Source organism: Alosa pseudoharengus, unplaced genomic scaffold (assembly GCF_046254945.1).
Source record: "Alosa pseudoharengus isolate Yale_2024_CS ecotype anadromous, Long Island Sound unplaced genomic scaffold, YU_APseudo_1.1 YU_APseudo_1.1_scf_3, whole genome shotgun sequence".
In the NCBI taxonomy this organism is placed as follows: Eukaryota; Metazoa; Chordata; class Actinopteri; order Clupeiformes; family Clupeidae; genus Alosa; species Alosa pseudoharengus.
In genome coordinates, this window is record NW_027468718.1 from 4,736,522 (window position 1) to 4,749,021 (window position 12,500).

Genomic DNA, 12,500 nt, shown 5'->3' on the forward strand with positions numbered 1-12,500 from the left:
GACTCACTTCTTAAGACCCTTGGTATGGTGTTACAACGATGTGGAGTCGAAATGTAAATTGTTAGTATGGTTTTAATGTGTAAACAGCCCAACCGCGATTTTGCAATGAAGTGAATTGAGTCATTTTAGGTACTACTTTCACGAGGTCTGTAGTTCTGTCAAAATGTATCTTATCTTTGAACAGACTACATGGTTATCTTCCTTAGACTTCGTAGATGTAGTTACTACAATTTGGAGGCGAAATTCGAAGTGTAAATATGGTTTTAATTTGTAAACAGAACAACCGCGATTTTGCGAGCTAGAAAAAAGGAAGTGAATGAATGAATAGTTGCTGCTTTGCTGAGGGCTGGCGTTCTCATAAAATCGACGTAATCTTTGAAAAGACTACCTGGTTATCTTCCTTAGACTTCGTAGATGTAGTTACTACAATTTGGAGTCGAAATTCGAAGTGCAAATATGGTTTAAATGTGTAAACAAGACGCCTGATGTTTAATATATGTTAATGAATGGGCACAGTATTATTGTGTACAGTAATGGGCTATCAGTAGTATGTAAACAGTTCATGTTTTATGTGATTTACATAAACTTGTAAACAACAGAAATGTTAAAAGCTGATATTGTGTTTCCCGAATTCTTACATTCAGGCATTCAAATGAAAGGTAATTAAATAGCATATACTCTATCAGTGTATGATGCTTGCATGAGGGAAACATCCCAAAACAACATTTGATGGGGGGTGGGAGGAGGGGGTGGGTTCATGTAGGTGGGCCCTATGACCCCAAAGTATGCCTTGACTGGGCCTCAGGTCAAAGAAGTTTGAGAAAGGCTGATGTAGACGACAAAGCAGCAAGGAGGCGTTGTGTGATCATTTAAACAAGTTTTATGACAAGGTCTATGAGGGTGGGAAAAATCGTACATTTCTGTGCAAACTTTGCCCGCACTTCAGTCACATTCAGTCACATTGTCTTTTAAGAAAATGCAGTCAATTTTTCGGTTCCAGCAGCCAACAACCTCAGAACTGACCCTTCAGGCCTCTCAGGAGGTGCTGGCCTTCTAACCTAGTGACCACCATAGCAACCAGCATGATTGCCCTAGCAACCAGCATAGCAACCACGATATTTATGCGTTTTAGCTTTTTGGATGTTGCGTTAATGCAGATAACTTTTGATCCGTGTGCCCGATTTTCATAAATGAGGTACCGTTGGAATCCTTGGATGAGGCCGAGTTCCATGCCCCAGATCAAACCCACTCTTGCAGTTCCTCGGAACCGCAAATCTAGTTTCTCATGCTATCATACTGTTTCATTTCTCATGCTATCATTATGTTACATTTCTGTTCTCCATTCGTTCTCTCCTTCTTTTCCAAAGAGAACAGTTTCATCTCTCTATTCTCTCCTTTCTTCCCTCTCTCCTCTCCTCCCCTCCTCATCTCTCCATCTCTCATTTGTCTGTTCAGTGTAATTGAAATGATCAAAGTCACTTTGGTTCTCATTTGAAAGGCTCTCTTCCTCATTCTCCCTCTGTCATATGAAAGGGTTTCTTGCTCTCTCTCTCTCCAACATGCTTTCTCTCTCTCCATCTCTCTGTCTCACTCTCTCAATATCTCTCTCTCTCACACATGCTTTCTCTCTCTCCATCTCTCTGTCTCACTCTCTCAATATCTCTCTCTCTCTCACATGCTTTCTCTCTCTCCATCTCTCTGTCTCACTCTCTCAATATCTCTCTCTCTCACATGCTTTCTCTCTCCATCTCTGTCTCACTCTCTCAATATCTCTCTCTCTCTCTCACATGCTTTCTCTCTCTCCATCTCTCTGTCTCACTCTCTCAATATCTCTCTCTCTCACACATGCTTTCTCTCTCTCCATCTCTCTGTCTCACTCTCTCAATATCTCTCTCTCTCTCTCACATGCTTTCTCTCTCTCCATCTCTGTCTCACTCTCTCAATATCTCTCTCTCTCACACATGCTTTCTCTCTCTCCATCTCTCTGTCTCACTCTCTCAATATCTCTCTCTCTCTTTCACATGCTTTCTCTCTCTCCATCTCTCTGTCTCACTCTCCAATATCTCTCTCTCTTTCTCACATGCTTTCTCTCTCCATCTCTCTGTCTCACTCTCTCAATATCTCTATCTCTCTCACATGCTTTCTCTCTCTCCATCTCTCTGTCTCACTCTCTCAATATCTCTCTCTCTCTCTCTCACATGCTTTCTCTCTCTCCATCTCTCTGTCTCACTCTCTCAATATCTCTCTCTCTCTCACACATGCTTTCTCTCTCCATCTCTCTGTCTCACTCTCTCAATATCTCTCTCTCTTTCTCACATGCTTTCTCTCTCCATCTCTCTGTCTCACTCTCTCAATATCTCTCTCTCTCTCACATGCTTTCTCTCTCTCCATCTCTGTCTCACTCTCTCAATATCTCTCTCTCTCACACATGCTTTCTCTCTCTCCATCTCTCTGTCTCACTCTCTCAATATCTCTCTCTCTCTCTCACATGCTTTCTCTCTCTCCATCTCTGTCTCACTCTCTCAATATCTCTCTCTCTCACACATGCTTTCTCTCTCTCCATCTCTCTGTCTCACTCTCTCAATATCTCTCTCTCTCTTTCACATGCTTTCTCTCTCTCCATCTCTCTGTCTCACTCTCCAATATCTCTCTCTCTTTCTCACATGCTTTCTCTCTCCATCTCTCTGTCTCACTCTCTCAATATCTCTATCTCTCTCACATGCTTTCTCTCTCTCCATCTCTCTGTCTCACTCTCTCAATATCTCTCTCTCTCTCTCTCACATGCTTTCTCTCTCTCCATCTCTCTGTCTCACTCTCTCAATATCTCTCTCTCTCTCACACATGCTTTCTCTCTCCATCTCTCTGTCTCACTCTCTCAATATCTCTCTCTCTTTCTCACATGCTTTCTCTCTCCATCTCTCTGTCTCACTCTCTCAATATCTCTCTCTCTCTCACATGCTTTCTCTCTCTCCATCTCTGTCTCACTCTCTCAATATCTCTCTCTCTCACACATGCTTTCTCTCTCTCCATCTCTCTGTCTCACTCTCTCAATATCTCTCTCTCTCTCTCACATGCTTTCTCTCTCTCCATCTCTGTCTCACTCTCTCAATATCTCTCTCTCTCACACATGCTTTCTCTCTCTCCATCTCTCTGTCTCACTCTCTCAATATCTCTCTCTCTCTCTCTTTCACATGCTTTCTCTCTCTCCATCTCTCTGTCTCACTCTCTCAATATCTCTCTCTCTCTCTCACATGCTTTCTCTCTCTCCATCTCTCTGTCTCACTCTCTCAATATCTCTCTCTCTCTCACATGCTTTCTCTCTCCATCTCTGTCTCACTCTCTCGATATCTCTCTCTCTCTCTCTCACATGCTTTCTCTCTCTCCATCTCTCTGTCTCACTCTCTCAATATCTCTCTCTCTCACACATGCTTTCTCTCTCTCCATCTCTCTGTCTCACTCTCTCAATATCTCTCTCTCTCTCACACATGCTTTCTCTCTCTCCATCTCTCTGTCTCACTCTCTCAATATCTCTCTCTCTCTCTCTCACATGCTTTCTCTCTCTCCATCTCTGTCTCACTCTCTCAATATCTCTCTCTCTCACACATGCTTTCTCTCTCTCCATCTCTCTGTCTCACTCTCTCAATATCTCTCTCTCTCTCTCTCTCTCTTTCACATGCTTTCTCTCTCTCCATCTCTCTGTCTCACTCTCTCAATATCTCTCTCTCTTTCTCACATGCTTTCTCTCTCCATCTCTCTGTCTCACTCTCTCAATATCGCTCTCTCTCTCACATGCTTTCTCTCTCCATCTCTCTGTCTCACTCTCTCAATATCTCTCTCTCTCTCTCTCTCTCTCTCTCTTTCACATGCTTTCTCTCTCTCCATCTCTCTGTCTCACTCTCTCAATATCTCTCTCTCTCTCACATGCTTTCTCTCTCCATCTCTCTGTCTCACTCTCTCAATATCTCTATCTCTCTCATCATCTCCATTTCTCTTCTCTCTTCTCACTCTCTCAATATCTCTATCTCTCTCAATTTCTCTCTCTCCATGTCTCTCCATCTTTCTCTCTCTCCATCTCTCTCTCGCTTTCCCTCTGTCTCTCCTCCTGGTTGGTTTGTATGAGATGGACATCGCACACACACACACACACACACACACACACACACACACACACACACACACACACACACACAGTGTTATTCTAATTGTAGGAGGGTGTGTTAATGCTACACCCGTCAATGTGAAAAAACAGCATGATTTTGAATGCACACATTTTTCCCGTATGTGTGTGTGTGTGTGTGTGTGTGTGTGTGTGTGTGTGTTGGATATGGCTGAATCAATTGACTTGCCTTAAGCCATTTGAGCTTAGGGCTCTGCACAAGTCAGATCACTATGTTCTTTTAGTGTGAAACAAGTATTCACTGTGTAGTGATGGTTCTTGATCATTTATGTGAAAATTTGCAAAGCTTAAAAAAATCTAAAATGTAAATCTAAAATATGTGAGTGTGTATGTGTGTGTTGTGTGTGCGTGTGTGTATGTGTGTGTGTGTGTGTGTGTGGTGTGTATATATGTGTGTGTGTGTGTGTGTGTGTGTGTGTGTGTGTGTGTGTGTGTGTGGTGTGTATATATGTGTGTGTGTGTGTGTGTGTGTGTGTAGCCTGGCTCTAGGGAACTGTAATGGGCTGGCGGTGGTGGACTACCTGCAGAAGACGGTGCTGCTGTGTATGAGCACTCTGGACCTGTACGGACCAGCTGACCCCTTCCAGCGCCTCACACACTCCCCACGCAAGAACAGGCAGTCCACCTCAGGTACACACACACACACACACACACATGCTCCCCATGCAAGAACAGGCAGTCCACCTTAGGTACACACACACACACACACACACACACACACACACACACACACACACACACACGCTCCCCACGCAAGAACAGGCAGTCCACCTCAGGTACACACACACACACACATACACACACACACACACACACACACACACACACGCTCCCCACGCAAGAACAGGCAGTCCACCTCAGGTACACACACACACACACACACACACACACACAAACACACACACACACACACACACACACATACAGACTGACAGACACACACACACACACACACACACAAACACACATACACACACACACAAATTTACTTACATGGATGCTCTTCACGTAAGAACAGGCAATCTGTCTAAGGTACACGCAAACAAACACCTCCCAAACTAACACACACATACAGACACACTGCGCAGACACACAGACTCTACAACAGAAAAAATATCTCATAAGGCAAGCGGACAACTACACACACTCACACAAACACACACAAACAGTGTCTCTCTCTCTGGGGGAGGGGACAACTACACAAACACACACAAACAGTCTCTCTCTCTCTCTCTCTCTCGCTCGATCTGCTATCTTTCCTTTCTTCTCTCTTTTACACACAAAGCAACAGACACACACACACACACACACTCTCTCTCTCTCTCTCTTACACACACACACTAGCACACACACACACTCACTCTCTCTCTCTCTCTCTGTCTGTGGAGGTGCATGGCTCAGGCCTGCTGTGTTGCAGATGCATATATGCATGGTGTTTGTGTCCTCTCTCTGTTCTCCTGTTCACATGGCTGCTTATGCTCTTCTCCTAATACACTAACACACACACACACACAAACACACACACACACACACACACACACACACACACATTACATGCACATACATTACATTACATTACATTACATTTGGCTGACACATTTTTAGCCAAAGCAACTAACAACATGGTAAACAGTTTAAGTTTTAGAGCAATTCTCAACCATATTAGGACAATTTAAAAAACATTAGAGTACAGTAAGAATAAGTGCATCAGTGAGTGCTGTTTTTAATAGTTACTTGTCAGTTCAAGACGGCTGGTGAGTGCTAGGATCAGCACGACTTGTTGTAAGTGGTGCTATGAGAGCAGATGTTCTCTAAAGAGCTGGATTTTCAGGAGTTTTTTTGAAAATGGAGAGAGATGTCCCTGCCCTTGTAGGAACTGGCAGTGTGTTCCACCAACAAGGAACAACAGATGAGAAAAGTTTGGATTGGCCTGAGCGTACCGGTGGTAGAGCTAGACGTCGTTCGTCTGAGAAGCGCAGCGGTCTGGAGGTAGCGTATGTCTGTATGAGGGCATTCAAGTAGGTGAGAGCAGAACCGGAGACTACTTTGTAGGCTAGCGTTAGAGCCTTGAATTTGATGCGGGCCGCCATAGGTAGCCAGTGTAGCTGGATGAGCAGCGGGGTAACATGAGCCCTTTTGGGTTGTTTGTAGACCAGGCGCGCCGCCGCGTTCTGGATCATCTGAAGGGGTTTCACTGCGCAGGCTGGGAGACCTGTCAGGAGGGCATTGCAGTAGTCGAGTCCTGATTTTCCTTATGTTGTAGAGTGCGAAACGGCATGACCGGGCGACTGAGGCCACATGATCTGAGAACTTTAGTTGGTTTTCGAGAACAACACCTAGATTTCTTGCAGTCCTGGTAGGTGAAACAGACAGGGAGTCAAATTTGATGTTGATGTCGTGGTGTATGGTAGGTTTAGCTGAGAGGACCAGCAGTTCAGTCTTTGAGAGGTTCAGCTGGAGGTGGTGTGCCTTCATCCATGTAGCTATGTCTGAGAGGCAATCCGAGATCCGTGCTGAAACCAAGAGGTCATCAGGTGGAAAGGACAGATAGAGCTGTGTGTCGTCTGCATAGCAGTGGTATGAGAAGCCATTCGAACGGATAATCTGTCCCAAGGAGGTGGTGTAGATAGCAAAGAGAAGGGGGCCCAGCACTGAGCCCTGGGGGACCCCTGTGGTGAGATGGTGAGGTGCAGATAGCTGACTGTTACATCCTGCATTGCATCTATTTCTCCTGTTCTGTATCACCGTGTCTTGTCTCTATTCTAGGCCTGGTCCTGTGTGCTTAATTGATGGGATGTGCCGGCGCGCGAGGCGTGTCCCAGCCTGACGGCATAAAGAGGGCCTGGTTATGGCGCGGCGGGCGGGAGAGAGCGGCTTGCTTTGTGTTCGATTTGTTTCTTTAAGTTGAATATCGTTTATGTAAACCTTTGCGTTATGCAATAAACCCCTTGGACATTTGTTTGTCGACCTCTCTCCTGCTCTTTTTTACTATTTGAGCCAGTAGTAACAAAGTGGGGGCTCGTTTAAAAAACATATTTCCGCCTGCACTTTAGACTGCGTCTATTGTTCTTGGAGTAGGCCGACGGGACACTCGCGTTTAAACGTCTTAAGGCCCTAAATGCAAACTCGGGGAAGTGAATTAATCTGTCTTGTTTCCGTTATTGAATCCACTGTTTAGTTGGCGATTGCGCTGTAATTTAAACAAAGGAAAAGCTGTGCTGTCGAATAGACGGGAGTTATTTGCCTATTCATATCCAAACTTTATATATTGCGCCCTGAGCGGTTTTCGCAATAACAGGAATGTTTGTTAACTTGTTGGAGCCATGACAATGGGCCTTCCATTGAAATTGAACGGGAATGTCGGACATGGAGGGTAAGTTCAGCGATATGCATTTAATTAATTAGCCATAACCTTTCTTTTTATGCTTACACTGTAGGTTGCGTGTTTTATGGGACGTGTGGTTTTTTGTTTTTGAACAGGTCCGTGGCTAGAGCATTAGTCTCGGGGGCACTACCGAGGTATAGGGGAAATCGCCAGATTACTGGTTGTTTAGCCATTCCTGCGGGCTTTGTGTTTAATCTATCCCACCGCAGGCCTGTTTGAAGATCCGCGTCTAGTTATTATATGGGGTATTTTTGTGTGCTTAAAAGGAATGGTTATTTGGCTTATTGAAATGTCGCTGGCCTTGCCGGCTCATGTTTAGTTCATTCAGAATTTAGACTAATTTCGTATGTTCATTTGAGTTCATAATAGCAATCTTTATTGTTTGAAGAATGGCGTCGCCTGTCGAAAAGTTTGTGGAGGAACCTTCGAAAATTTTGTTAAATGCATTGACAAAAGAGCAATTAATAGAACTTGCTAGCCATTACAATATAGAGCTTACGAGTAAGCGATATAAAAAAGAGATAAAAAGTACAGTGAAGGCAGCCTTGTGCACCAAGGGTTTACTTGAAGCGTTTGGCGATGCATCTGATGATGAGGAAAAAATTCCTCCGACTCCAAGTCATGCTGCAAATTTAACCTTTGCTGAACAAAAAGAACTGTTACTCTTACAGTTAGAAAATCGTAAGATGGAACATCAAATGCAAATGGATAGGTTGCATCTTAATGAACAAAATGAACGTGCTAAACGAGAATTAGAACAGCAAAAGCTTGAACTCGAAGCTGAACGTTTGGATCTTATTAAACAAGGGAGAATGCCTGGTTTAGGGGATCCAAAGCTAGATATCTCCACTAGTTTACGGCTTCTTCCTCCCTTTAATGAAAAGGATGTCGACACATTCTTCGTGTTATTTGAAAGGGTAGCAGACGCGCAGGGTTGGCCTGACTCACATCGCGCTCTTATGCTGCAGTGCACCCTTACTGGGAAAGCACAGAGAGCGTTCTCCGCTCTCAGTGTTGAGGATGCTAAAGATTACGAAGTTATAAAAGCGTCAGTTTTAAGATCATTTGAGTTAATTCCAGAAGCATATCGGCAGCGGTTTAGAGGTATGCGAAGACGTCCAGATCAAACCAATGTTGAGTTTGCGAGAGATTTGCGGTTACAATACCAACGCTGGTGCGTCGCCTCTAACGTGCAAACAGTAGACAACATGACTGACTTAATAGTCTTGGAGCAATTTAAGAACACATTGTCAGAGCGTGTTGCGACATATATTGCTGAAAAACAGGCTGCGAACGAGGCCGATGCTGCGGTGTTGGTAGATGAATACGAACTAACGCATAAAGCTCATTTTGGCGAACGTCTGCGTTCAGCAAATGGACAAAGAGACGTGTTTTCTTTTCGCAATAAAACTCCAAACGTTAATCCTCTGCCAGTTAGTCAAGACAGGTCAGGTGCTACATCTGATGCAGAGCAAGTTTGCCGTTATTGCCAAGGGAAAGGTCATTGGAAAGGGAACTGTCCAGTGCTGAAGTCAAAGGCCAAAGCTCGTTATTCGTTTGTGAAACCTGCTGCTTTAGCTGTGTCGCCTTTTAATTTAGATGTTGTACTTCCTAACAAACTGAAGCCTAATTACACTCCATTTATTTCAGACGGATTTGTTTCACTAATTGGCAGTGAGGAGAAGTTTCCTGTAAAAATCTTGCGTGATACAGGAGCATCAGAGTCCTTTATTTTGGAGTCTATTTTGCCGTTTTCTTCTTCCTCCAGGTCTGGGAGATCTCTTTTGGTGAGAGGTATTGATCTTAGTACTTTTGAAGTCCCTTTACACAGGGTTGTGCTCTACTCTGAGTTGGTAGAGGGGGAGGTTGAGTTGGGAGTACGCCCTGCCCTCCCCGTTGATGGGGTGTCTCTTATATTAGGGAATAATCTGGCTGGTGGGCGTGTTTGGCAGAGTAACCCTATTCCTGTGGTGACTGATTCTCCTCAGCTGAGGAATGAGCCCGATAACTGTTTAAAAGAGTTACCTCAGGTGTTTGCTGCTTGTGCTGTGACCCGTGCTGCTAGTCGTGCTGCTGCGGTGGAGGCCCTGGAAGTTAAGGCAACTGCAGAAAAGACTAGGTTTGCTTTACCAGATTTTCCCTTGACTCTTTCTCATGAAGAGCTAGTTAAGGAACAGCATGAGGATCAATCTCTGTCTTCGTTGTTTGAGCGAGCTGTTCCTGCTGAGTGTTTTGAGAGTGTGGCTCATGGTTATTCTGTTCAAGATGGTTTGCTAGTGAGAAAATGGACACCCTCAACTAACATTTCACTGGGGGAACCATGGTTTCAGGTTGTTGTGCCTACCACCATCCGACAACTGGTGCTGAAGACTGCTCACGACATGTTGGGGCATTTGGGGGTGAGAAAGACATATGATCGCATTATGCGTCATTTCTATTGGCCTAAATTAAAGAAAGATGTTGCGGCCTATATTAAAACCTGCCACATATGCCAGATGACTGGAAAGCCCAATCAGGTTATAAAGCCTGCACCTTTGCATCCAATACCTGTTGTGGCTGGTCCTTTTGAGCATTTACAGTTGGACTGTGTAGGGCCGTTGCCTGTTGCTAAAGGTGGATCTAGGTATTTGCTGACCATAATGTGTCAGGTAACCCGCTACCCTGCTGCCTACCCACTACGCTCTATTACAACCAGGTCCATTGTAAGGGTTCTTTCACAGTTTTTTTCTATATTTGGTATTCCAAAGGTTGTCCAGACTGACCAAGGCTCCAATTTTATGTCTCGTGTCTTTGCTCAGGTTTTACGCCAGCTTCACATAAAACACAACAAAGCCTCAGCTTACCACCCTCAGAGCCAAGGTGCTCTTGAACGTTTCCACCAAACACTGAAGTCCCTTCTCCGAGCTTATTGTATGGAATTGGGACGTGACTGGGAGGAAGGTTTGCCATGGCTGTTGCTTGCCTCTAGGGAGGTGGTTCAAGAAAGTACCGGGTTCAGCCCTAATGATTTAGTCTTCGGCCACTCTGTACGTGGGCCTTTGGCTGTCCTAAAGGATGGTTTGGACCTTAAGGAGCCACCAAAAGCCTTGTGTGATTATGTAAATGGTTTTAGAAGACGTCTTTACGAGGCGGGTAGGTTGGCCCGTGAGAAGTTGACTAACACTCAGTTTAAAATGAAGGAGCGGTATGATAAACAAACTCAGCGTCGTGTTTTTGCAGTGGGTGATAATGTGCTTTCTCTTCTGCCAGTTTTGTCATCTCCTTTCCAGGCAAAGTTTTCTGGCCCATACACTGTTGTCAAAAAGGTTTCAGATGTTAATTATGTAATTGCCACTCCTGACAGGAGGAAAAGCACCCAGTTGTGTCACCTTAACCTGCTCAAGCCTTATCACGAACGTTCAGATACATTCAAGTGTAAAGCTGCTGCACAGCCTGTAGCTCTAAGTGACGCCAGTCTGTCTAATTCTTTTCCTCTTGTTTCTCCGGTGGCAGCGCAGGAGCAAGAGGAGATCAGAGCTCCTGATGATGGAGTTTTGCGTGCACGGTTACACAATTCTGAGACATTGAAGCAACTTCCACAGTTGCTGCAACACTTGTCTGAGGACAAGTGTGCTGAGTTAATCAATTTAATTAATAACTTTCCAACTCTCTTTTCAGATACTCCGACTCAGACGCATCTGTTGGAACATGACATAGATGTTGGGGATGTTGGCCCAATTAGGCAGCGTTTTTATCGTGTTTCTCAAGAGAAGCGGAAGCACATTGATGCAGAGGTAGAGTACCTTCTCGACAATGGTCTGGCTGAACCTTCTGCATCAGCCTGGGCATCACCATGTCTTCTGGTTAACAAGCCAGATGGTACCTTTAGGTTTTGTACCGATTATAGGAAACTTAATGCTGTCACAAAACCAGATAGTTTTCCGTTGCCTCGTATAGAGGATTGTGTAGACCAAGTTGGTGCCGCCACATTTGTTAGCAAATTCGACCTCCTCAAGGGCTACTGGCAAGTGCCTTTGACTGACCGTGCAAGAGAGGTGTCCAGTTTTATCACTTCACAGGGGTTGTTCTCCTATAAAGTGATGAGTTTTGGGTTACGTAACGCTCCCGCCACGTTCCAGCGACTGATGAACACCGTAGTCGCTGGTCTAGAGGGTTGTGCAGTGTATTTAGATGATGTGGTGGTCTTTAGTAATACTTGGGGTGGCCACTTGGACTCTATTAAAGCTCTGTTCCAGCGCCTTGCCCAGGCTCAGTTAACTGTCAACCTTGCAAAGTGTGAGTTTGCAAGGGCGACAGTGACCTACCTGGGAAAGGTGGTAGGCCAAGGACAAGTGTGTCCCATACGAGCTAAGACTTTGGCCATAGACCAGTATCCGTCACCCATAAACAAAAAAGAGCTGATGAGGTTTTTGGGTATGGTGGGTTTTTATCGTTGTTTCTGCCCAAGTTTCTCTTCAGTTGTTGCTCCGTTAACTGACCTACTGAAGTCCAGTGTCAAATTTAGCTGGACACCTGATTGCCAGACTTCCTTTGAGACTGTTAAAGCTCTCTTAACTTCCTTTCCTGTCCTTGCAGCGCCGCAGTTGAACCGGCCATTCAAACTGCAAGTCGATGCTAGTCAGGTAGGAGCTGGAGCTGTTTTGCTCCAGGAAGATGAACATGGTGTTGATCGTCCAGTCTCTTTCTTCTCTCGAAAGTTTGTTTCTTATCAGGCAAATTATTCTGTCATTGAGAAAGAAGCTTTGGCATTAATTTGGGCACTTCAGCATTTTGATGTCTATGTAGCTGGTGCTGTTTCTCTGATAGTCTTCTGTGATCATAACCCGTTAACTTTCTTGCACTCCCTTCAAAATCCAAATCAGCGCTTAATGCGTTGGGCTCTTTTTCTGCAACCATACCATTTGGATATTCGCCACATTAAAGGCACAGATAATGTGA

General features: G+C 44.7%; 1 protein-coding gene across 1 annotated transcript in view; it reads left to right on the top strand.

The window, feature by feature from the left end:
- The window catches only part of stxbp5l (syntaxin binding protein 5L), a 220,233-nt gene that overhangs the window by 147,374 nt on the left and 60,359 nt on the right, over positions 1 to 12,500 (top strand). The window contains exons 18-19 of the mRNA XM_076262457.1: positions 4,656 to 4,807; positions 11,475 to 11,477. Of these exons, the coding sequence (XP_076118572.1) occupies positions 4,656 to 4,807; positions 11,475 to 11,477 (155 nt within the window). The remainder of the gene's footprint in view (positions 1 to 4,655; positions 4,808 to 11,474; positions 11,478 to 12,500) is intronic.